Here is a 26,223-nt window from a genome sequence, read left to right as displayed (position 1 = left end):
ATCATTTCCTTTAAGTTTCCTTCTTCATTATTTACTTCAAAATCATTATCTTCAATTTTAATGTATTCTTCTAACTCATTTTCAAACTCTTCTTCAATATCATTTTCTAGATCATTACCTTCAAATTTCTCATCCTTTTCATCCATTTCTACATGATCAAGTTGTGAATGTTGCAATATCGAAATACTTTTAACTTCAACTACTTCATTTACATGTGGTACTTCAGCTATTTGATAAGAAACATCATCTTCCATATCAATAGTTTTTATGCCACATCTTACCTTATTTTTTATTTCAACGCATCAACCTTGTTTATCCTTTCTTAATATGGGATATGACACATAATATACTTATCTTACATTACTTGCAAAGATGAATGGATCAAAAAATAAATACTTTTTTATCAATGTGAATCTCCACGTTTATTATTGTACCTCTATGTGTATAATAAAATTGAATATTTTAAATGATGTAAAAGTCTTATACAAGAAAATGAACTCTTTTGAATATTCACTAACTAAATGTATAGTTTCACTTTAGTGTAATTGATCAATACATTCACATATAATATAATATTATAGAATGTTTAATTTAGATATAAAGAAATATTAAACATAGTTTATATAAAAAAATTGGTTGAACACATATAATATTATAGAATGCTTAGTTTATATATACAAAAAGTAAATTACTATAGTTTATCATAAAAATTTGGTTGAACACATACAATATTATAGAATAATAGAATGCTTAATTTAGATATAAAAAAAATATTACTATAAACATAGTTTATTAAAAAAATTGGTTGAATGCTTAATTTAGATATAAACAAATATTACTATAAACAGTTTATAAAAAAAATATTAGTTGAATGCTTAATTTAGATATAAAAAAAATTATAAGCACAATTCATAAAAAAACAATTATCTCTTTCAATCATATTACACTAAACAAAACATCCATGTCACAGAACAAAAAGAAAAGAAAGTAAAAGAGTTGAAATAAATAAAAATTGGATTAACATTTTAATAAAGTACAATTAGTTTAATTGTTTATTTAAAGAAAAAAAAAAAGATGACAGAGTATATTAAAAAAATATATAAAATAGTCACGTAAGTTTAGATGTATGAAATTTTTATATATGAAGAATAAATTTATTGTGTATTATATATAATGTTATAACCTAAAATAACTAAAATATTTATCTCAAATGTTTTAAATTTTCATTGACGTATGTATACAAAAACATATCCTTACATTAATAAAGTATGTAACAAAAACCATTAATAAAATCTAAAAGTCCAATTATTATTATTAATTATTCATGTTTTATTTATTAGTTAAAGATAATTTTAAAATTTTTCTATATATTTTTCCATTTTGACCCTACAACATAGTTTGATGTGGAAGTATAAATCATACCATCACTTTTAGGATTCAATTGCCATACCATCTTAAAAATTAAAGTTAGATAGGATTTGTAATATGAATGTAACTAATAAAGCTAAAATATTAAACTGTTTATCTAAAATAAAATATAAATAATCCCAACAAAGAAATTTAATATTTAAAAGTTAGACGTTGCATCATTATTTAATCAATTCAATATAAATATCTCCACTTCATTTATTAGTCATACCATCACATATATTCACTTTTTTATCAGTAGATATTCATATCTAAATCACATAGAATTGAAATTTATAAAAGTCTCAAAATTCACCAATAAAATTATATAAAATGTATGAAAATTTAAAAGTACTTCACGTTAATTATGTGATTATATTAATCATTTCCACCCAAATGACGAAAAGTAAAATATTTATAATATGGAAATTTAGATCAGAAATCATGAAATCAAAAAGATGAACAATAAAATCCAGAAAAGTAAAAGTTTAACAGTAAAATTTCTGATTAATCCTCAAATAATAATAATATCAGTTTCCTTCGGATTGAAGCTATCTGTAGAAAAAAAAAATCAATGAGAATCTTCTTGATTACAAATTCTGGGTGGTCCACCATCTTTCTTTAAGAATTTTTCCATTGCCAAAAGCAATGAAAGATTTTGGAACCATTACCTTAAATTTCTTCAGCTGTTTTCTTCATCACTCATCAAGTAGAAAATTGCAAACTTCTAGAAGCAACAAGAATAAAAAAAAAATATCTTATTAGAATTAATAATCACAGAGTGTTTAATAAAAATTATTAATCAATAATATTTAGCAATTCTAGGGTTAATTACTGTTGAAAGTTTCTTCAACTTTCAACCAACGTGTATTCTTTTCTCTGCTTTCTGCCACTATTGGTCCAATGCTCTTAGTTTCTTTCTCTTCACTCATTCTTTCGATTTGTTGTTATCAACATTTTCAAGACATTTATAATCACTTTCGTACACAACCCCACCACCAATCAAGATACAAGAATTGACAAGTGGAAAAATAAAATATTTTTTTTATATATAATTAATAATAACAATATTAATTCTTTTACATAAAATAAATTATCTTTTTCACATCACCACAAACTCATGTTTCAACTTCACCGAGTAAACTTGTTTGACCAATTTTGAACGTTTGACGCGTAATTCATTTCTTTGACCTAGATTTCACCAAATCGGTGTTCAACTAAATAGCCTATTAAATATATTTCTATTAAACTTATTTTATTTTATTATTAAATAAAATTAAGAAGAAAAAATTAATAAGAAAGTGATATCAGGAATAATTAAATATATTTATATTTGAGACAAGACATGGATTGTTCATGTTCTTCACAATCATGTCATGGTTCGTGCTCTTTACACGTATGGTGTGATCCTATGACTATTCAGAAAATATGTTTTTTTTTTAAAAAAAAAATAAAGAGATGATGATTCGTTGGCTTATAGTTCCACACTCTTTGGTTCACTATTGAAGCATGTGAGAGTTGTGCAATATTCTAGAAACGTACAGCTTCTACGAAACAAAGCACTTTAATTTATTAAGATAAAACAAAAACTAACCTACCAATTACATTCTCATCATCCATACCTATTATAATGAAAACCAAACGTGACTGTTATTTAAAATTGGATCTTCTTCTTGCATCATTAGATTTTGTCGTGAAAACGTTATTTTCTTACTTAAAAATATGTTAATTCTAGTAATTATTTTTAATCAAAAGTATTATATATTTCTTAGTACAAAATGTTTGGCTGCTGATTTATGATATAAAATTGATAGGGTGAAAACAATATTATTAAAACATTATTTGTGATAATAATAATACTAATACTAATAATAATAATAATAATCATGTAAACGTGACACAATTCTTCTGGTATATCCACTTTGACACGTTTTGAGATTATTATTAATTATGGTGCGATCTGTTGTCTAGTTGATAGAATAATTTCTTTTAATTAAACCAAAATTTTCGAAGTTTATGTTGGAAAGTATCAACGTGACCTGACTAGATCGTTCCACGTAATCATAAATTATTTTAATGAAAAAATACGCGCTAATACAACTCAGAACAGTGGTTGATGATTCAAATGTTAATTAAAATACAAAATAAGCTAAGTTTAAAAAGTATATACATTTAAAGTTTCTAACTGTCTTGTTATGATTAAATAATTTGAATTACTTTTAATTATATATATAAGTATTTTTTTAATGTTGAAAAATATAAGTATGTTGATTATTGAAGGTAAAAAAAAGAAGTGACATGATGAAGTAAAAATAATATTTATTATAGAAAATAAAAGTGTATTAAAATAAGACTCATCTACCAAACAAGGAGCGTACTAGATTTCCCATATTCGCAAGTACACATCATTCACCAACCAGCCTCTAACCTACGCCATCTCTCATTCGTCTTTCCCATTTCCCAAGGTCACGGCCGGTCACTCTATCACATCCCAGAACCCCCAATATATAAGCCCCACCCCCTCACTCACTGACTCGCATTTTCGTAGACACCTTCCAACTTTCTCTCTCCAATTCCAACAAACTCATCCACTTTCTTTCTCTAGACGAGGAGAGCGTATCTCTCACGCGCCGATGGGATTTCCGGTAGGGTATCCGGAAGTGCTGGTCCCCAAGCTCTTCCTCCACGCGCTCTCGCTCCTTGCGTGGCTCCGCTCGCTCGTCGCCGCGCTCTTCCACCTCCTCCGCCTCTCCGACCTCCTCGACACCGACGCTACCGCGATCGCTTGGCCGCCGGAGTCCCCGCCGCCGCGCGCTCCGACTCTCTCCGCGCTCCTCATCCGCGAGTTTCTCCCCGTGGCGGCGTTCCGTGACCTGGACGGCACCGGCGAGTCCCCTCCGTCCCCGACGGGGTGCGCGGTGTGCCTGAGCGAGTTCTGCGCGGAGGAGGAGATCAGATGCATGGCGAACTGCAAACACATGTTCCACCGCGCGTGCGTGGACCGTTGGATCGATCACGACCAGAAGACGTGTCCTCTCTGTAGGACACCATTCGTGCCGGAGCACAAGGTGGAGGAGTATAACCAGCGGCTATGGGCCGCTTCTGGTGTTTCCCAGTTTTATCAAGATGATTACACTCCTTCTCTCTGATTTCTTCCCTTCTTTTTATCTTTTTATTTATTTATATATTTATAATCAAATATCTTTTTCCCCATCTGTATTATGGAAATTAGTGTAGGAAAATGTACATACCTAATTAAACAAAATTACATGTTTCAATAAAAATTGAGAAATTTTTCGATTGATTTTTGCATTTTCCACCTTTTAAATTTCCCACTTTTCTTTATCTTTTTTATTCTTTTATCTATTTTTTTTTCTTAGACTAAAATTTATCAAAATTACCAATTTTATTGATTTAGAAAAATGATTAAATTTAACTTAACAAAGTCAAAAATAGAAACTGTCTCAGTACATATTATGTAATATCAGCTTACTTGTATTAATTATAACAGTTCTAACCATTTTTATTATCTGAATATTCGAATTATAATTATATATTATAGATGTTAAATTTTAGACAACATAAACATCTATAACTTTGATAACAGAAGATTTCATATTTGTATATATCTTACATTAAAAAATAAAATAAAAAATTAAATTAGTAATATATTAAGTAAATATAAATAAAAGATATAAAATTCTAATAGTATAAAAAATTGTTGAATGTATCATGATTAATATCATATACTGATGTCATTTTGTTATTTATTTATTTTAAGAGTTGGTTAAGTTCTAATTTTATTTTCTATTTCGTAATTTATTTACAAAAATTTTAGCTTACTTTCAATTTCACAAGACAAGAAAAAAAATAGAAATAAAATATCTAAGCTCATTAATTTTTACATTGAAAATTATTAGTTGAAGACCCTATTTAAATTGACTATGTTAATTAGTTTCTTAGGCAGAAGGATGCATAAACCTAATTTTGACACTGTATAAAACTAAATTCAAAAGACTAAAACTTTTTAGACAGCAAGATGTCATAACTTTTAAGATTTATTAATAAGAATAAATTATAATAAATGATTGTAGGGCTAATAATTTTCAAAGTGGTCATTATGAAGATTAGTAATATCTTAGTTATTAAATATTATGTATATATAAGTGTGAAAAGGAAAAGATTTGTAAATATTATTTTAGGTTAAGTTGAAAAAGAAAATGGTAGTTAATTGTTGACTTAATTGTCTTGTCAATTAGGGTTACAATGGTTTTGTTTATGAACATGGGAGCAAGCTGGTTACAGGGGACCACATTTTCTTGTATTGTAGTTCAATATTAGATGATAATAAAAATAATTAAGAATAATTTTTACATTAGAAGTGGGTATATTAATAAAGTATTGTCAACATAAAAATATCTAAATAATGAATTAAGAACGATTTTTTTTTTTATGATTTTCAGTAATTCATGAAGAAAAAAAGTAGAAAATAAATAGTTATATGTATAAAATTTGAATTAACATTATCCTTGTTAACAACTTAAAATTTGTCGTATTGGAAATTGTAAATTTAGAATAGAATGAATGAGTAGTGCCCCAAACAGAAACTAATGATTGGTCTTCCAAACGCTGCTCCAACCACTAAAGCCATTTCTACTATTTAGGCTAATTCATCATCACACTCCACAGTTAATACTTTTTCAGATTCAGTTCCAACTCCTTAAATTAATTCCAATTAGATCTAATATGTATGTGTAATTTGAAAAACATATATAAAATTTTAAAAGTAAGAAATTATTTTCAATATTAGAAAAATTATTTTGAGTTTATGATTAATATAAAAAATATTCAATATAATTAATAAAAAATATATTTATTTTAAAATTTTGATGATGTAAAATTAAAAAATCATTTAAAATATTAAAGGTTGTCCTTAATTATTATTATTTAATTAAAAAATTGTAGTATAATTCAAAATGTTATAAAATATAACTATGAATAACCATGATAAATAATAAATATTTTCATATTAAGCTAACATAAAAAGAGAAAAATTAATGTGAATATTTTAATAAGCATATGATTGTAGGAATTTATGGATGTCATCTCATATGAAATTCTTGAATAATCTCGTAAGAGAGTAAATTTCTCCATGGGTCTAATTTGACTTCGTACATGATGAAATCAATTAAGTTGGTAGCATTGAGGATCTTATGCCACACAAAATATCTAAATTACAATATTTGTGCTGATTTTTGTTAGATTCATTAGTAATAAACAACTATAATTTAATATCTAAGATATCTTTTTTTTGAAAAATAATTTAGACAAAATTATTATGCTATAATGGGCAGTGATTCAGGAATATAGGACTCAGTTAAAATTTTATTTTATTTTGTCCAAGCATTAATATCTTTATTTCATTGTATTTTGTTAAAAAGTTTGCGTGGCTTGGGTGGTAGTGATCATGATTCGTTAATCAAGATTTAATCTGCTTTGTAAAGCAAGGGCAATAAAACGAAAATATATTAGAAGAAAAGGAGAAAATACAATAAAACGATTGATTTAATACTGGGAAATAAAAAAATAACATGGTATAATTCATTACAAGAATTTATTTTAGAACCTCTTAGATATATTACTTTTATTTTATATTTATTTTTTAAATAGTTTATTATTATTTTTTATTTGTATTTTAAACTTAACTCGTATTTCTATGTGTATTTAACAGAAAGATTAATTCCATATAATTTTCACTATATTTAGAGGTTAATAAAAATATATTTATAATGAAAGTCTCATTCGTGTTGTTCAGCCACAGCACTAAAAAAGCAAACTAGCCACCTATTCCCCCATCGCTATTTATACCTAACTTTATCTGAAAAAGTATCTATATTATATGAAAAAACAAATGCATAACATCTGTATAATGCTTGACAAAGAAACCTTAACGTACCCAAAAAAGAAAACAGATCTTAAATTACTACATTCATCACTTATTTACATGTATTAGTATATTAATAATTTAACATATCGATATCAGATTTTTTACTCGTATAGAATCTTATGAATCTATTAGAATAAGCTCATATGTAGAGAATTTGAACCACATGTATGAGATTGAGGTTGCAGTATCTAATTTATGTCTCTATTATAAATATCTGAAATAGAATTTATGACTTGGTGAAAGGAGCATGTCCTATTTCATTTTTCTTTCTGTGTGAATGAGATCTAGAGAAGTTCAGTTGAGTAATCAAGTCTTAATCAAAACCACACAAAAATAGAAACCCCAATACTAACATTGCAAAGAAATTTGAAAAATATGAAAGAGAGGCAGCATTATAATAAGTAGAAGAACTGAGAGCAATTCGCCAACAAACCAACCACCCTACTTAATTTCCTTCTCCACCATACGCCTAAAAAAACAAAAGATCAATACCTTTTGTCAAAGTTTGTTGACTATGAAGACATGCATCATCATCTTGAATCACCAACCGTTATTAGCTCATAAGTTGATCAATAAAAGTTAGGTCACCGAATAACTACAGCACCCTATTGTCATGATTTCATAACTTTCAATTGTATTTGTCGTATCTTTTCTTTTGAGAGTCAATCTCCGACCATTGTTGCATTAATTCTATGTACCTCTCTTTATGATATTTACTACTGAACCTTTTCCTTTTCTTATATTTCCCTAATTCACACCTTCATTACAGTGAATGTAGACCTATAGGGATTTCAGCCATTGTCTTGGTAGAGCCTTCAGCTAGTATGGTCTTTTTTCCAATTTTAATATATATCTACAAACACTTTTTTCCTCACAGATGTATGTATGAAACGTACAGAGCAACCCCCAAAATATACCAAATTATAAGAAAGTCATGGAGACAACCTCATCTAATTTTAATATTTCAAGAACATAATCAAATCATCATATGTTTGGGTTTATTTTTAACTTAAATTCTAGTGAATAGATTTTTACTTTATTTTTTAATATCATAAGACTTTCACTTTGTTTAGAAAAAAAAATATATTCCAAATCTTAATTTAAAACTAATTTAAGGGTAGAAACAAGTCAAATAAAAGAAAATTGCCAACCTTTTGATCCAGCTGCCACTGAAAGAACAATATATACACTTTCATAAAACGCTATACTATTATTTCCTCTAACAGTTATACATGTCATAACCGGTGCTTTATGTCCTTAACAAACAAATTTCTTTTTAAATGCTAGAATGTTAGCTATGGACTGAACACAGTTATACACTCCAAGAAATAAAAAAAGATCATTAGGCACTAATTTATACATTCTAATTAGAAATGTACCTTGATAGTGAATGAGTTTAGCATGGTATCACCAACAACACAATTAATGTTAACATAGTGACTATCTTCAAAACCTTCCCAGAATTGGTTCAGACACCGTTTTGAGAAGAGCATGGGGGCCTGAAACAATATTCTTTCAGACACAGTCATGGAGGATTTTGTAGATATGGAGTTGCGAAATAATTCAATAGTTGCTTTCCTTGGTGCTTTCTAGAAGAGGTTGCATGTTAAAAAACAAAGCATTTAGCTGTTAATATATCAAACTAGCATCAAATATACAATGGTGAAAAATCAATACAGAAGGAAACATTTGGAAAACATTGAATTTCCATTTGACATTATTGAACAGATACATATGCCACACATAATGAAATTCAAGCAATAACCACGGTTTCCTAATAATAGATTATTGAGGTAAGAAAGACTCCTAACATAATCACCTGATTGTAACAATAATTTCACTGGGAAGCACAACAAAACCAATTCACATAATAAATTCCAAATAACATAAAACTAAATATTTAAAAAGGTATATGTTTTTTGTGCTATTAACAATTTAGGCCACGTGGAGAATATAAATTTCTCATCCATGACTTTCACCTTATAGTTTGACCGAGAGACCAATATCAATGTTTATAGTAGATTCAGCAAGTGATATGTAACTAGACTGCCAAAAAATCATGGAATTCATTAGTTGGTCTGGAGAATAAACAGAGACGATAATTCAAATGAAGTTAGACTCTGCAATCCAAAATAAAATATATTATGCATTTCCAGTTAGGAATTGAGAAATATATTGCGATCTGAAAATCAACAATTTTAGTAGAGTTTATCCTATTTTATTACGGACCTCATCTACTGGATCTCCATGTCTACAATGATTATGATTGCATTCAAGAACCTATCATAAATTGCAATCTTTTATGACCACGATAGGTCTCTGTCACTTTTAAATTGACATGTATGCATCTTTCTTCATCACTCGGGCAAAGTTCAAGAAACAGTGAAAACATGCCCGAAATCATGAAAAGGGTCGCAATAATTTGCACTACAAAAGATGAAATCTGAGAGACACCTAAAAACAACGGTCGAGAGAGAAGGCAGGCAAGGACGCAAACTTATCATGAGAATGGATTCAAAAAGCAGAAAAGGCACATGGTCAATTGCAGACAGAGAGTGAATAAAAGTTCAAGAGTGACATAAGCTTGTGGAAGAAAGATACTTCCACAGTAACAAAAATATTCTTGAGCACTTTTGGAGAAATTGAAAACGAAGAGAAAAATTAGGGTGGAAATGCAAACCCTAATCGAAAAAGTGAAAGTCTTACCTGTGTGGGTGCACCTTACTTAAAACAAAGGCCTAGAAGCAGGGAAGCCGTGACCGGCGAACGGTGATCCGGAGGCTTGCAAATGGTGACATAATGGCCTCTGACGGCGACACGTTGGCCCGCGGTGGCCAGCGGTGGCCTGTGAGCAAGCACACGGTGGCTTCCGTCCCAGAACCTTGTGGCTTGCAAGCATGGACAATGTTCAATCTTCTTACAAACATAGAGCGTATCTTTGCTAAAAGAGGAAGAAATCAAAATATAATTACAACATAATTTAAGAAATAGTTAAATATTAGCAACATTTTTTTTTTCTATAGTTTTAATTGAACAAAACAATAATATTATAAGTAACAGTAAAATTGGCCTCTATAATTGTATTTTCCATTATTTAATAAAAACCTTTTTTTAGATAAAATGACTGCTTATATAATAAACAAATTAAAATTAAAATTATTATTTGTGGAGTGATATTTTTTCAAAAATACAAAAAAATAATTACAGCAGTGTCCTTTTGTCAGTCAGTAACTATAAATTATAGCAAAGTCAAAATTAAAATTTAACAAAAAAAAGAACTTTTATCTCAGTCTCATGACAAATTTGATGACTGAATAATATTTTATAAACAATTTTAAAAATTCAATCACTATATTTTAATCACTACATGCCATTCTTAAGTAATTTTTTTCTATTATATCACATGATAAAGTTGACTAAAACTGTTCAATTGCTTCATCTGTACCTTTTTAAACTCTCACAGTTTCCTATGTCATACCTTAAAAATTCCATGTTCTAACAAAAATTAAGGATTATGTTATGAAGTTTTGGTAACTAAAATTAAAATATCCTCTCTTTCACAGATTTAACTTAAATTCCAAGTTTGAGCTCACTAGGCACCAATAACAACTCATAAAAAACTTTCTAACCTTTGCTTGAATCTTAAGTAAACTATCTTATCTTACTGATCTAAAACACTGTATCAATATAAAGTGAAGGAAAAGCTTCACACAGAAAACAAGTAAATGTTCAAAATGTCAATCACAACAAGAACATATCAAATAGTTGCTGTTTCATTGCTGTTGGGGTCACTGAATGTGTATTCCTTCGAATGTGAAGATGATAGCTGCAAAACTGGGTTGTGCAACAGCTCTGGTGCCTGCATTTGCAATCTCCCAGATCCTTCCACCATATTAAACGGAAATAGAACTTTCCTCGGGTAAAAGAACACTTCAAATCTCAAAAAACATGATTTCAACTACTCTTTCTTCAAAAGCATTCTTCCTGAAGCAGAACTGTTATTTCTCATCGTTATCTTATCAGCATTAAAAGAATAAAGGGGTGGGGGTTAAAAACTGTGTCTTTAATAAATTAGGCCTGTCAGAAGTAAAAGGGTCTTGCTTTTTGAAAGAAAAGAATTCCTATGTTTTGTTTCCATGATCATATTTGAAATCAGACTCTTATTAAATTATGATCTTTGTTATTATAGAAACTTGTGAAGAAATATGGCTAATGTGGCCACAGTTCAGTTGCACTGCTGCCAAAGTATTCTAAAAATCTGAAGGTTGTGGCCAAAATGGCCAAAATTTCCAGAACCTTGTTTGATATCATATCATGAATGCTAATAGTATTAGTTCTTCTGATCCAATATGGCTTTTTGAAATTTCTGAAAATGAGTTTTTGTTTCCATAATGCAGAATGCTTGGCTGAAGCTGGTGATGTTTGCCAGTGCCCATCTGAATGGAGAGGCAGTGCTGATTGCTCTCTTCTAACCAAACCAACAGGTTCTCTGCCTTCTCCCTTTCACAAATGAAAACCCTGTTTTGATACTGTTGAAATGAAGACTTATACTATATGATATGCTGGTCTTGCCTCAAACATGTTTAACCATTTGAAATAACTTGATTGTTCACTTCTGCTTATGCCTTTGAATAAAAATACCCTAGGTTTTGATCAATCTCAACATGGCACATTCAAATGCATTCTGCAGTCATTAGTTACTGATGAGTTAGAATGCTTGATATATAGGCTTACCTGATGGATTTTCTACCACAGATTTTACCTCAAATTCAACTGAGACTAAATTGTCTAAGGTCAGCAGCAGCAGTGACTCCAATGTGAGTGTGACACAAAATCTTCTTAGATCAATAACTAATCATCATCATCATTATCATTATCTGATTTTACAATTTGATAACCATGTGTTATGTCCATGCGCAGAAGACACTGGGTGTCTTGGCTTTATCTTCAGTGGGAGCAGCTGTTGCTGGTGCCATATATGGAAAGAAAGTATTCAACAAGAAAAAGAGAGAGGCAGTTAAGTTCCAACAATTATCTGAAATGCAGGCAAGTGGGATATTGGATGATGACGATTATGAAGATCACTGTAGGGTACCCCAGAGGATTCATGGTGATATCTCACACATTTAGTAGGCACCTCTTTTACTAGTTAAAACTTATTCTAGCGAGATCTATCAAAGGGTTATGTTGGAAGTCTCACGTCGATGAGAGATAAAACCAATTTATAATATATAAGTGGAGTGCAAACCTTATTTTAAAAACTATGTAGAAGTGGACTTTAACCTAAGTTAACCCCACAAAACCTAATAATTTAGTTGGCAAGGTCTAAAATAGATTAAATATTTCTTCTTATTTGAAAAATATATTTGAATTTCATGTTCTAAAAGGAACAATACGATATATCTTTTCTTATGCAACTAAGATAAAATATTCACAACTTTTTTTTTCAAGTTCACTCTAGAAGAAGAGGTCCAACTAAATAATGGCTAAATTAATATGTCCTCTTGTATATTTTAATTATTTTTAGTTGATGGGATAGGTTAAAAGAATAAATAATAGATATTATTATTGCATAATAATATATATGATTGTACACATTCATATAATAGGTGTAACATCCTAAAATATATAATATAAACTATATAAAAGAGTAGTCATCCTTATAATATGATAGAACGGTTATAAACTTGCAGATAAAGAGTTAACCTTACAGTCATCCAAAATGGCTACAAAATTTAAAACTTTATATACAATGGAGTAAGCAAAACTATACACCCAAGATACACAACCTCTAAGATAAACTAAACGGCTGCATCATCGCCCTCCAAAGCCTGCTCTAGAGGCACTCATTACCTCTGCTCACATCCAATGGATGATCATTGTAAAAGAAAACACAACACAAACAAAAATACAAACACAAGTAGAAGGGTGAGCTAGATATACAAGAAATAATGTAATTTAATAACACATATCAAATTCAGCAAAGTAAACTAAGTCACACATCCTAGCATATTATGTTCTAGACTTGACTCGTTCGGACTTAGAATGATTGTCGAGCTATGGCGGGTTGTGCACTCATGGTGGCCTCTACTGCTTTGTAAAGTCATTGCCAATGGGTTTCACCCTACCACACACACGAGGTTAATCTGTTTTGAGCCTTGAGGCATATTGGAAGCCCCCAAGACTAAGACCTCCTGCTACACCTCACGACACGGTTCAATCCTCTCTACTTGAGAATGAAAGACCATTGGAGTTTCAGGATAACCCCCAAGACTGAGCTCCTGCATTCATTCTAAACAACCTGGAATCTCACAAAGAGATTCTACTTTGAAACATATACCCATCACCTTATAATTACATACTTACACTTGGCCATATATTCAATCATATACATATATAGAATATATACTCAATAATACTTCTCATGCTAATCCACACTTCCCATAATTCAAGTCAGGAAAAAGAATAAAAGAGTCAACTAACCCAGACTTGTCGCTCAATGCACCCCATTCGCAGAGTGAAACTAAGAGTTTCTCGCATAGCGACACATCTCATTCTGCGAATTAACTCGCAGAGGTACCAAACCTTAACTCCTCGCTTAATGCCCCCAAGTCACTACGCGAGAGACCAAACCCCCCAAACACTCGTTGTGCGCACCAATTCGCTATTCAAATTAAACTGGCAGTGATCCCAAGCCACCACTAGTCGCACAACGCCCAAATTCGTTATGCGAATCAGCAGACAAAGAGGAACCCTCTCCAATCACTCGCACAGTGCACAAACTCATTGTGTGAATGATCATACAGAGAACATCTAGCTATGAGGACTCGCTGTGCGAAACCATTCGCCCAACGGGTGTGCATAATATGCAAAAAGGAATTTTGCATAATTATGCAACTCATACCCCATTTACCAATTCTAACTATTTTTCCTAACTTCTAACACTCCTATATTGTGCTATATACCTAATTAGACTTGTCTAAGTGATTTTAAACCTTCCTATCATCAATCTAAAATATTTGTTAACCAATTTCCACTATAAAACATCAAATTCATCAACTTAAGGACCCAAATTCAGATTTACCACTTTGAATATGTTTTTGACCATTTTGATGACTCTAACAAGTCACAATATACTTACCCAAACTGTCCCAACAGCCTAATTGAGTCTGTGACCTCTAATTCTCATTTTCACTACCTCACTTCCTCTAGAATGACCCAAACACTACCAATTCACTTAACTTCCAATCTAATTACTATGATAATAGATTACACTCATCTAACATGTTCAATTGTAGTTGCACACCACATCCAAATCATTTCACAAGCACCATTTCACAGTTTCACAGTTAAACATTCCAGTACACACAATTCAATCTACTCAAATCCTAAAATGTGACCCAAACAACATAATAACACAAAATTCAGCATACACACATGTCATACAACTAACTTGAAGAGATAAATCTAGCTCCCCTTACCTCAGAGATAAACTACCCAACTCACAGAATCACTTCCACAGTACCTTGCATTGCAAGGAAACTCAACAGAAACCTACAACCATCCATTGGTGATAGGAGACAACTCTTACAACTTGAATTGAGCCAGAAATTGAAGGTGAAAACCACAAGACACATGCAACAAAAGAATTTGCATGATCATGACTCAAGAACATACGGTGAAAAGGGGAAAACAACTTACCAACTAGAATCAAGAAATTGATCGGTCAATTGTATAGCCTTTTACGTCGTAAACATCTAAGCACATCCTGATCGTCAATAGGTGAATAATGTTCTAGAGAGATAAAAGTGTTTTAGATAACGAACCGAACTTTAGAAAATTCTATTTATATTATAAAGTTATTTTTAAAGAAAATATTCGTCTCATTATTTTAATACACCAATATACTCTAATACTCTATTATCTGTCTTCTTATAATAGATATATGTTCATACCAATATATAGATTTTAGAAAATGAACACTCAGAAAAATATTACATAATAGAAATCTGAAAACAATTATAAGAAATCTAGACACTATTTTCAACTACGGTGTTTATAATTTTTTCTTTTTATATTCCACTTAATTTATTAACCTTTATCTAATATAAAACTTTCGACTCATTAAATTTTTGGCCATAATAAAATAAAAAGGATTCAAATCAAATGTTCTTAAAATCATCCAGAAAATTTTCTATATATTTCACACAGGACATCATGATAAACATTTGTATAAGTATGAAAAAGAAACCGGCTTTATATTTTTATTTTAATTTTTTTAAATAAAAATAGATATAACATGTGATGTCATAAACGTAATGTATTGTAATAGTGTTAAAGCAATAATTTCAAATACAGTTTATTCAATGTTCAAACTAACATAATTAAAAATAATTCTTAATTTATTTAATTAAGAAATATAAGTTGTCATTATTTTTGTCAATGTTAATAATAATATATATATATATATATATATATATTGTTTATATTAAATTCTAAATTCAAATAAATTTTTTGATTCAATCTAATAAAAAAAATTAGTTTTTTAATTTCAGTTTACTTGATTTTTCATTTATTCCATCTTAAATTTTTTTAAGTGGCTTTGTTTTCAATTTTTGTTGATTCAATCTGTTCACAACACTTAAATAGAAATAGCTGAAATTGAAAATTGAAATTATATTGTAAAGAAGCATTCTCTACGCGATTATTTAAAATAACGCGTCTTGGTTTCGAATTTTGGTTACTTTCGATGAAATAAGAATTAAGATAATTCATACAATATATAATCATTGCTATATATAATACTATATTTTGTCATTACCATATTTCAAATATTTATTTATTTTCATAGATTCACAATTATATCTATTATTTTAAATATTTCTATACCTTTTACATTAAAAATAATTCAGAAGTATATTTAAAATAACAATGATGTAAAGAACTATACATTGCAAGCATAATGTAGAATTAATTATTTATTAATCAATTTTTTTTGAAAAACAAAAAATAAAAAGTTATTGTTGATTATATTCTTAATTATATTCCCCATGTCTTCTTTTTCTGTTATTTTTTTTATCTGTTCTGAACATTCTAAACATGGCAGGTGGTAGAGTAATCGAGGTCTAACAGTTTCACCTCAAGTCAACCCAACAAGACTTAACTAAGCAAAGAGCATCATCGTATCATAGATTTTGTGTCAATTATGTGATTAATTTTAGTTCAACATAGCCCCTGACTAATAATTCACACACTCTAGTTCTCTTTACCACATTCCCACTGACAAAGATTTCTCATTATTATTTAATTAATCAACTAACACCCTTTTGCGTCACTCACTTTCTGGCGTCTCCATGATCTCAGAATAGCCTCAAAATCACACCAACAGTGATACAGAGATGGGTTTCAATTTGATTCTATGGTATCATCCCAATCTGGTTCTCGCTGTTCTGCTGCTCTTTTCCTGTTCCTTTGGTCTTTTCTCTGCAAATGATGAAGTGGGCACCGGTCAAGGTGAAACCTTTACTGTTTCAAGCTTCAGTTACCCTGAGACTAGGCTCAGACCCTTTGATTTGCGCTACATCAGAGGTGTGTGAGCCCATTGGCAGTGACCCTTTCTTCACAGTCATAATTATTTGCTTTCTTATTGTGTCTGGTTGTTCATGAAGCACTATCTTGTGTAAATTTTAATGGGTTGCAATTGGATTTCAATGTAAAGGTGAATTTATTGGAGAACAATCTCTCTCTCCATGCTTTCCTTTGATCTTACTTCGGGTGCTTAATTTCTAAGAATTATACTGTTGGCATGATTTTTTGTATAGAAGAGGGCTAATGTGTGAATTAAGAATTAAGCCTAAGGAAATTTAGGGGCCTGGCAATAATGTAAATGATGTATATGTTATAAAGGACTTTATTTTATTCAATTACGAGTCTTATGCCTTTTTATTAGTCATTCTGGTAGAAATTTCAGACTATGGCTATATTCTGCTTTTCTATCAGAAAATGTATTTGTATATGGCAATATTTGATCACTGCAAGAACCATAAATTAACTTGAAACATATTACACAATCTTGCTTATTGGGCTGTTTGTCATTTGTTCTCTAATTTGTGATTCATTGAATTTGTAATATTTAACTACTACCATTAGAATACTTATATGAGCAAGAAATAGATAAAAATCAGCCTCGTGTCATTCACTTATGAAAACAGAGGTGAGATAGGATTACTGATGAAGCTAATTTTTCCTTTACTTATGTTTTGGTAATTCAATTAGTTATATGGTTTTTGAATTCGTTATTTTTTTACAAAACTATTAAATATTAAAAACAACTCATTTCTGATATATAAGGAATCGATGACTTGTGGATGATCTTACTTGTCTGTTAATGTTTCCCATTGCTGCAGTTGACTTGCCACCATGGTTTTCTGCACTGTCTATAGCATTGAAGTCAGATGTAGACATTGTAAGTATATTCGTCCCTCTTTGTACATAGGATCATTTTAGAATAATAGTGACAGAGGCTTTGGATAGCTAGCTTTTGTGATGTGGATCACCTAAGCCTCTTATCAATGAGTATCAGAGTCTTCCACCATTTTCAGCTGCAAAAGAGTGGTGACGCCAACATTGTAGTGTTTATCTAGGACTACTCAAAGGGCTAGTGCACACCCAACACATGTGAGGCATAAGCATTGGGGGCTACAGATTGTGGTCGGATGTTAGATTCAATTCCAAGCCATAAGACTCAAGTCCCATGTTGTAAGTTTGGGGTTCTACCGAGTTTAATGAGACCTTGGATGCCACAACTACAATGTCTAACCTTTAAGGGAGGGTTCCCCAACTGCTGAGTGAGTACAGTTGGTGCTAAAGCTAGTTCTCAATGTCTCTAACTAATAGGGCTGCTTATGAAGAAGTTGACCAAAAAGGCTAGGTGAAGTGTCGTAGAATGTAGTCCACGACATCAACTCTCAAGGGTGGTGCTATGATAGGAGCTTGAGTATTACATTTGTCTTTTCTTTTAATTGTCTTTGGTTTATTGACTTCCCTCATTTGTTTATACTTCATATGCGCATTGTTTTCAGGATATCTCAAGAATTGAAAGGGTTCCAATACGCACATTGCCAATAATATGCTTTAGAGATGGAAGTCCTCCACTACCAGATGCCTTAAACACATCTCTGAAAGATTCAGCCACTTCTGGTAGGGGATCCACCTGACTACTTTTGACTAAAGTTAATTATATTTTCTTTTTTTTTTCCTAATTGAAGTTCAAGAACATAAATTGTCTTAAATTTCTTTTCTAGAAATATTTATGAGCTCGCTTTGTGAAGGGCTTAGCAATTGAATCTAGTATACCTTATACATACATTTAAATGATTAAAATATTGGAGCTTTACCAAGTTCCCGCCATTCATTAAACTAGTGTCATAATTTCTAAAGAAGCAGGCACATGTCTTGACTAACAGTGCTTGTTTACTTTTTTCACCTCTTCCATTAATTTACATTATCTACTATGATGATTTCTTTGGTAATGGATGGTGCTGAACTCATGAATGAGTAATGTTTCTTTGTTACCACTTGTGCTTTGTTTTAAATCACATTGACATTACTAATTAGAGATTCAAGTCTTTTATTCCCTTTCCTTTTCTACCCCTTACTTCCATTTGAATGTTGATGACTCATTAAAAAACCAACAACCAGGAGAGAGTGTTTTGCGTTTTAAAAGAGGATTGTTCTTTCTGAATTGTCATTATCCATTTGGAGGAACAGAAAAAGGGAGACAAAAGATTTCAGTTCTCCCCTTTCACTTGCTGTTTCTCTCTCATTGTCAATCTCCTTTCTTAACAACAAAAAAGAGGCAATATCATTTTAGAACTTTCTAGTGCCATTGGCCTAATAATTACTTTTTGTTCCCCATTTTCTTTAGGAATAAATGGTCTAGATGTGGAGCAGTGCTTTCCCATGCAGAAAAATATCACTATGAAACTGACAAACAATCAGGTATTGTTGTATAGGTCCTTTTGGATTGCTCAATTTCTCCCTTTGCTTTATTAACATAAATATATCTTCCTTAAAATTGAAATTCCTATTGTCAAGGAACATCTGTCTTTAAAGTTTAAGCTGTTTGCTAACATATATTGGCTTTATATGTTGGACACATCCCCTCTATGTTCTTGTCCACTCTGCCTTGCACCATGGATATTAGGTGATGGCACATGATTAATTTTATATCACTATTGAATTTTGTTTTGTTGTTTTATAATATTGTACAGAGTAAGCATAACAAATTCTTGTTCAGATATCTCCAGGTGTTTGGTATATTGGTCTTTTCAATGGGATTGGACCTACAAGGACACAATCAAAGATGGTACGGTTTATTGTGATATGTGACTTTTATTCAAAGAAATTTTAAATTATGTTTCATTACTATTGGAAAAGTTTGTTATCCTTGGCATGCAGTCTGTTAAATACATTTGTAGACTACAAAGATTGATATAGTGTTGGCAAATTTACTACCTTTTCACAATACTTGTATAGTAATAGAATTTTCAGCCAATGGTCATTTGAATAAAATCTATTTGTCTTCCACTTTAAACAACGTTCAGTCTGTCAAGTGTAACATATACTTCCTCTAAACGAACCCACTTTTTTCCAAAGCAAGTGGAAAGATTCTAATTTCAAAAACTTAGAAATTGGGTTTTAAGGCCTAGAGAATATATTGCTTTGTCCAGAAATGGTGTATTACACATTGCGTGTTCAATGTTAGATTGGATACTTGCTCTAATGTTGATTATACCGATTTCTGTATTTGTTCCACACTTAAGTTCGAATTCCTTAGTTTATTTCTAGATGACGCTACTATATCCCTTAGCAAAGGTCTTGATGCATTAACCACATGTGGATGGATAAACAATTACTCCTCTATCTGCAGATTATCCGTGGTCCATCATATTCCTTTATTGCCAATATAAGTGTGGAAGCATGCACAAATTCAATGATGAGGGGGGATTTCTGTAACAGTACAGTTTATCCAATTTCGTGTGAAGCATCTGATGTCTCTAATGCTTTGGAAACTAAAGTGAACAAGTCAATGTTGGAAAATTTAGTGACCTGCAAAAGTAATTCTAAAGCATTTTGTGTTCATGATGGTGTGCCAAACTTCTTCTCCCTGGACATAATGAATGTGGCAGAAGAAATTATCATTACGGCAACAAATATCAGATTCAATGTTACTTCATCAAATGATGTTAGTTTAATGTGTTTTGTCCGCCATGGTGCTATGCCTTCAGTGACTTCAAATGATTATTCCATTGATATAGCCAAAAGTCCCCTGGTTATTCATTCACCGTTGATTGGCCGTTGGTATATTAGTATAATGCCAGTCAATCTTACAAAAACTCAGGTTAGCAATGTAAGAGTTTGCTATTCGGTGGAATCACAAGTGCTTCAATGTCCACTTGGAAAAGCTGGACCAAATTGTATAATGGATAGCTACTTGCTTCAGGTAGTAATCGAATTCTTTGTGTGATGCTGTCACCTTTAGTTCTTCCTTTATAACAAGATCAAATGGGCTCTAAATTGTGTTCGTGGGATATTCCTTGGAACTGCAAACTGCATTTTAGGCCTAGAAATTTAATAGGTAGAATCAGGATATGATCAAATATAGCCATATCATGTAATCCAGAAATCTCAAAGAACATTAAAGTATATATGTTAACTTTCTGTTAGCAAATCACGCACTCTTGTAACATCTGATGTTTACACTAATAGAGAGGAATGTATCATGCAGAAATTGGAATGTCTTCTCACTATCACATTGAAAATATCAGTATACATGTTGTGCTTGTCAATTTGGAGTTCACTTATTGGCTTCTTTACTTAGATAAACTTCTACTTTAGACTTTCAAGAGTTAAACTATTCTATGCCTGTGCATAAGAAAGGGGTTTTTAACCTATAAATATTTTGGTTTGTTGGTCCTTTTCTTTAAGGAAGTTCCACCCAACAGGATACTGAAATGGTTTCTTTTGTTGGTTGGTTTACTACTATTACGAAAAGATGTGTTCTATGTTGTTATGTTTGAAAATATTGTTATGCACTGGAATAAATATTGACAAGAAAAGAATGGTTGTCTGCAGACATTTGTAAGGAGAGGTTCAACCCCTTTTGAATCGTATTATTTACCGGTTGGTGGAGCATCTTATGATTCTGCCAATTTCCCTCTTGAGCCACTTTTAAAGAACTCATCATACATTGGAGAATCTGATAACATTTGGACTTACTTTCTTTTGGACATTCCTCGTGGTGCTGCTGGAGGAAATATTCATATACAGCTATCCTCAGATACAAAGATTGGTTATGAAGTGTATGCTAGATTTGGTGGTTTACCATCTCTAGATATCTGGGACTATTATTATGCTAACAAGACCAGGAGAAGTGACCCATCTATGTTTTTCACGCTGTATGACTCAAGTGATACCAAAGTTAACTTTTATATTATGTATGCTAGAGAAGGAACTTGGGGCTTTGGTCTAAGACATCTTAATAGCAACGGTGATTCCATAAAAGGACTAAATATCATGTCCATTTCACTTGAGCGATGCCCAAAACGATGTTCCTCTCATGGAGACTGTAAATTTTCGTTTGATGCTAGTGGACTAACGTCTTACAGGTTTATCTTAAGCCCTTAGCTTGTTAATTTATCAGTTGTGTTTACATTCCATTTGTTTTCCTAAGTTGCTGAACAAGGACCTTGAAAGTACATGGTAGTGACTTAGACACATGGAAAAAAATTCAATGCCATACGGTGGAGTTTCCATATTTCATGTTTGCATCTGATCCCCAAACCATTAAGGAATTTACCAGTTTGAACGTTTACTTGTTTGCACTAGCTTCTGCTCCTGTGATCGAAACCATGGAGGCTTTGACTGCAGCATTGAGATTGTAACACATCAAGGTGATTACTCATTTTTTATATTCATAAAACTGGCTCATTAATATGATGAACAGATTCCTTATTCCAGTTTTTGAAAAATTTTGTAGGGCATGTTCGACAATCAATTTTTCTCATTGTATCAAATGCTGCTGCCATACTTCCTGCCTATTGGGCCCTTCGGAAGAAGGTGGTTCTTTCACTTTACTATTGCTACTACTGATAACTCTTTATTTCACTATATAAATTTTTTGGTTTTACATAGATCCCACAGCTTCCCTTATTATTTTATCAAACCTGTAAATAATTTCTTTAATGCAGGCATTAGCAGAATGGGTTTTATACACATCCAGTGGGATTTCAAGTGGACTATATCATGCGTGTGATGTGGGCACTTGGTGTGCGTTGAGCTATAATGTCTTACAGGTTAGAGCTTCATCCACTCTTTCTGAAAATATATAAAGCTAAAACAAGAAGAAAATTAGATTTTGTATTATGACCAATGACCTTAAATACAATGTCATGCAAAAATGGCTATATTTATGTTTGTGGGAGTTTACAAAGGCTTTACATATCAACGTTTCAGTTCATGGACTTTTGGCTCTCATTCATGGCTGTGATTAGCACTTTTCTTTATCTAACTACCATTGATGAAGTATTTAAGAGGGCAATCCACACAGCTGTTGCTATCCTTACTGCTCTAATGGCTGCAACAAAAGCAACCAGGTACATGAACTAGTAGACTGACGATTTAGATCCACCCTCTCAATCATTAAAGGTGTCAAGGCCCTTTTCATATTCTTCTATGCTGAATTGTGCAGGTCTTCCAATGTTATTCTTGTGATTGTGATCGGTGCTCTTGGTTTGTTTGTTGGATGGTTGATAGAAATCTCAACAAAGTATCGGTCCCTTTCCTTTCCAATTGGAATCTCATTTAACTTCTCTCACTGGTATGTTCTCTATACCAAGATATCAATTTGTTTCAATAAGATATACAATGTTATATTGATATATTAGCAACAATATTCATTTTTTCATTTTTCATGCATCTAGTGCCTATTGTTGTGAACCCTCAGCCTTGTTGTGCTAATTATAGCATAATCTGGCTATACGCTACTGTTTAGAGTGTGTTCCATAAATCACACTAGTAAGTATCCAGAAAATCTTTAGAAAGACTGTGTGATTTAGTAAAGTCTGAGAGTGTCAAGTTATATGAATCTAGGATGATTCATTTGTGGAAATGATGCCAAACAAGGTAATTAATGGAGAAAACTACTGTTTAGACATTGATATGTGTTAGCAGATAATAATCAGATTTCATTATTTTCCTTGGTGCTTTGCTATAGTTTCCTTAGATAGCTCATTGTAGTCACTAAAGGTTGATTATGTAATTCACGTATATAAACATTCTTTATTATTTGATAGCAATGTAAATATAACACAATTATCCATTCTCTCAAATATTACATTTATAACTGAACAAGTGATAGTAATGAACTTCAACTGCAGTTTCCAAACTATAAAGCGATGGCTCTATAATCTTGTCAAGACACTTTTGAGACGGTACCACTTGGCATTTGCCTTGGCTGGTTTTACTGCATTGGCCATGGCAGCAATAAGCTGGACACTTGAAACCAGTGAATCCTACTGGTTTTGGCACAGGTATTACATAGTCAAATCACATTACATCTATCCTCTCTCTTTCTCTCTTTCTTCCCTTCCTCATGTTACTGTCTTTTGAAATGTTTACAGCATTTGGCATATTACAATATACACATCTTCTTTCTTCTTCCTTTGTTCAAAAGCAAACATTGAGGACAGTGAGGCAACACATCCTACGGATGGAGACTATGAACTGACTCATCAGGATTCACTTCCAAGAAGTGGTTAGAATAATGTCAGAGGAATAGGTTAGTGTAGAAAGGGGAGAGAGTTTGATCAGATTTGAATATTTTAGCAATGGTATATGGACACTTGCATACTGTATACACCCAGTTGATACCTTTCATGTATCTCTCTCTTGCTTCTTATATCTTTCTTTGGGTGTATATTGAGCTTAAGTGTCCATAAATCATTTTTGTTAACATGTTTAGTGTTTGTGATGAGTTCATTTGAAGGTAGCACAAGAATGTGAGGCTGCCAATAGTAGATTTTGATGCAACAAACAATGATCAAACAAAGCAGTGTCTTGTAAATTCTTAAGGTTTGTTTCTACAATTCTTTATCAATTTTGGCATGATTGTGTCTAGGATAAAGAATCAAACTATGCCTACATTTTTGTGATAGGATAAAGGAGCTTTGTTTATGTTACAAGTTATGATTTAGAAGATAACTTGCCTTTGAACTGTATCATATTTGGAGATCTTTCTCATTGAAAAAAACAAGTCAACATGATGACTCTAATTTACTGCAGCTATTTCTTGTAACTTGCTCCTGTTTTCAGTTTTAGGAAAATTAAAATGTGGAGAATCTTGCAAGACGAATTTAGATTCTCTGTTGTTGGATTTTGTGTATTGCGGAGCCTTCAAAATACACTAATGTATGAAAAAAGTTTTAATATATTTTTTAAAGCTAACCGATATACAATATCAAAAAACTCAGCACAGAATTTTGATTAGTTTCAAGACACCTATGTAATATAAGATTGACATAAAACCAAAAAAATAAGAAAGAAAATGAGATTTCTTATTTGGATAACAACATTAGAACTATTACTTTTAAAGGGTGTAATGTGGAATTCAAAGCAAATTAAAAGTTTTTAAGATTAAGTTTATCTAATGTATAGGTTTCTCTTTGTTTTAAAGATGAGTAAGATTGATTTTGATAGGATCAACTTATGTTTAATCGGTAAAACATAATTAAATGTGCCAGATTAATCTTACGCACAATAAGAAGAATTGAATTTAAAGATAGAACAAACTGGTTTTATTCTTGTTTTTTTGAATGAGCATAAATTATTCAACTTTAAAAATATTGCCGGTCTTTTTTTAGATCTCTCTTTCGAATTAATACCATCCGGTCGGGTGATTCGGTAAATCTAGAACAGTAATAAATGTACAGTAAAGATGAATTATCTACCTCATATCTTTGACCTATATTTATAGTTTTTATTATGGATTTGTGATTAGTGGAATCTTAATCACGCCTCAATACTAGTCCAATGATCCTAATCACGTTTTATCTTAATCCTATCCTAAGTCAAGAATTACGAGCAGCCTGTCGTGTCTTTTATAAGATAAGTTTTTTGCCACCCGTGCCTCCGGTTCATTCAGTACAATATACAATATAAATGTTTAATTGTAAATTTCAACATTATTTTGGGAATTAAAAAAACACTTATTTTCTTTCCTTAATGCGATTTTAGAGCATGTGGTAATAGGCACACGAATGCGCTCGCTCCCCTCATCAATTTCATGTTTTAAGCATTTGTATTTTGTTTTTGAAATTAAGATATCAATATATTTATTAAATAGTAAACATGTATTCTAGTCCTTAAAATTTCAAGTCTTAGTTGTTAATATTTTAATTCATGATCTTATACAAAATTTATTCTAGTATAACACTTTTCTGACCATCATTTAGTTTAATCTTAGTCTAAAATGACATGAATATATGTTTTTTTAGCAAAACCAATGATTAAAATTAAGGATTTTATCAAATAAAGAAAGCATCTGAAAAGAGCAATATTTGGAATTGATGTTGCAATGGCAAAGACTTCAACAACCAAAGTTAAAATTAAATTATTTTTATTACTAATGTCATCTCTATTATGATTATCATGGTAGCAATATCATACCAATTCATTTCACACTCAAATCACAATAAGCTTAATTAAAATTATCCTTAAAACATGTGATATTATCATTTCTTTTAAAACAATATAGTTATTAAAAAGTTAATATTTCATTAAAAAAAAGTTAACTCAAACTACATTGTGCA

At 31.2% G+C, this 26,223-nt stretch overlaps 2 protein-coding genes and 2 long non-coding RNA genes across 8 annotated transcripts; 3 read left to right on the top strand and 1 right to left on the bottom strand.

Moving 5' to 3' along the window:
• The first annotated feature begins 3,962 nt into the window (after positions 1-3,962).
• Positions 3,963-4,620, top strand: LOC106758878 (E3 ubiquitin-protein ligase RHA1B). The gene has a single exon (XM_014641880.2). It carries the CDS (start codon positions 4,041-4,043, stop codon positions 4,554-4,556), a length of 516 nt encoding a protein of 171 aa, XP_014497366.1. The 5' UTR covers positions 3,963-4,040; the 3' UTR covers positions 4,557-4,620.
• Positions 4,621-7,652: 3,032 nt separating this feature from the next.
• Positions 7,653-10,315, bottom strand: LOC106758840. Of its 2 annotated transcripts, XR_002667566.1 has the most exons (3): positions 10,061-10,315; positions 8,734-8,943; positions 7,653-7,823 (listed from the first exon to the last, which is right to left on the bottom strand). It is a non-coding gene; the product is annotated as an uncharacterized LOC106758840 (long non-coding RNA). The 2 variants fall into 2 exon arrangements; XR_001375578.2 differs by lacking the exon at positions 7,653-7,823 and having other exon boundaries at positions 8,545-8,943; positions 10,061-10,314.
• A 1,459-nt stretch (positions 10,316-11,774) lies between these two features.
• On the top strand, positions 11,775-12,528 carry LOC111241489. Its single transcript, XR_002667567.1, has 3 exons — positions 11,775-11,838; positions 12,110-12,171; positions 12,275-12,528. It is a non-coding gene; the product is annotated as an uncharacterized LOC111241489 (long non-coding RNA).
• Positions 12,529-16,467: 3,939 nt separating this feature from the next.
• On the top strand, positions 16,468-24,894 carry LOC106759534. 4 transcript variants are annotated; one of them, XR_002667565.1, is made up of 15 exons: positions 16,468-16,942; positions 17,761-17,819; positions 18,436-18,553; positions 19,281-19,354; positions 19,653-19,721; positions 20,286-20,858; positions 21,491-22,023; positions 22,244-22,308; positions 22,395-22,474; positions 22,606-22,710; positions 22,871-23,010; positions 23,106-23,234; positions 23,794-23,946; positions 24,037-24,487; positions 24,728-24,894. XR_002667565.1 is itself a non-coding variant. In XM_014642745.2 (14 exons), the coding sequence occupies exons 1-14, from the start codon at positions 16,753-16,755 to the stop codon at positions 24,173-24,175; spliced, it is 2,427 nt and encodes an 808-aa protein (XP_014498231.1). In that variant the 5' UTR covers positions 16,468-16,752; the 3' UTR covers positions 24,176-24,715. The 4 variants fall into 4 exon arrangements, 2 of the variants coding, with proteins under 2 accessions (XP_014498231.1, XP_014498232.1); XR_002667564.1 differs by lacking the exon at positions 24,728-24,894 and adding an exon at positions 24,571-24,715; XM_014642745.2 differs by lacking the exon at positions 24,728-24,894 and having other exon boundaries at positions 24,037-24,715.
• Positions 24,895-26,223: the final 1,329 nt, after the last annotated feature.

This window comes from Vigna radiata, chromosome 4 (genome assembly GCF_000741045.1).
Source record: "Vigna radiata var. radiata cultivar VC1973A chromosome 4, Vradiata_ver6, whole genome shotgun sequence".
NCBI lineage: Eukaryota > Viridiplantae > Streptophyta > Magnoliopsida > Fabales > Fabaceae > Vigna > Vigna radiata.
Note: the sequence above shows the minus strand (reverse complement) of the source record. Positions and strands in the feature narration are given on the sequence as shown.

Coding starts and splice junctions, on each gene's coding strand:
- LOC106758878 (XM_014641880.2), top strand. CDS start 4,041: ATGGGATTTCCGGTAGGGTATCCGGAAGTGCTGGTCCCCAAGCTCTTC.
- LOC106759534 (XM_014642745.2), top strand. CDS start 16,753: ATGGGTTTCAATTTGATTCTATGGTATCATCCCAATCTGGTTCTCGCT. Junction 17,820..18,435: donor TGAAGTCAGATGTAGACATT/GTAAGTATATTC, acceptor CATTGTTTTCAG/GATATCTCAAGAATTGAAAG. Junction 19,355..19,652: donor TGAAACTGACAAACAATCAG/GTATTGTTGTAT, acceptor ATTCTTGTTCAG/ATATCTCCAGGTGTTTGGTA.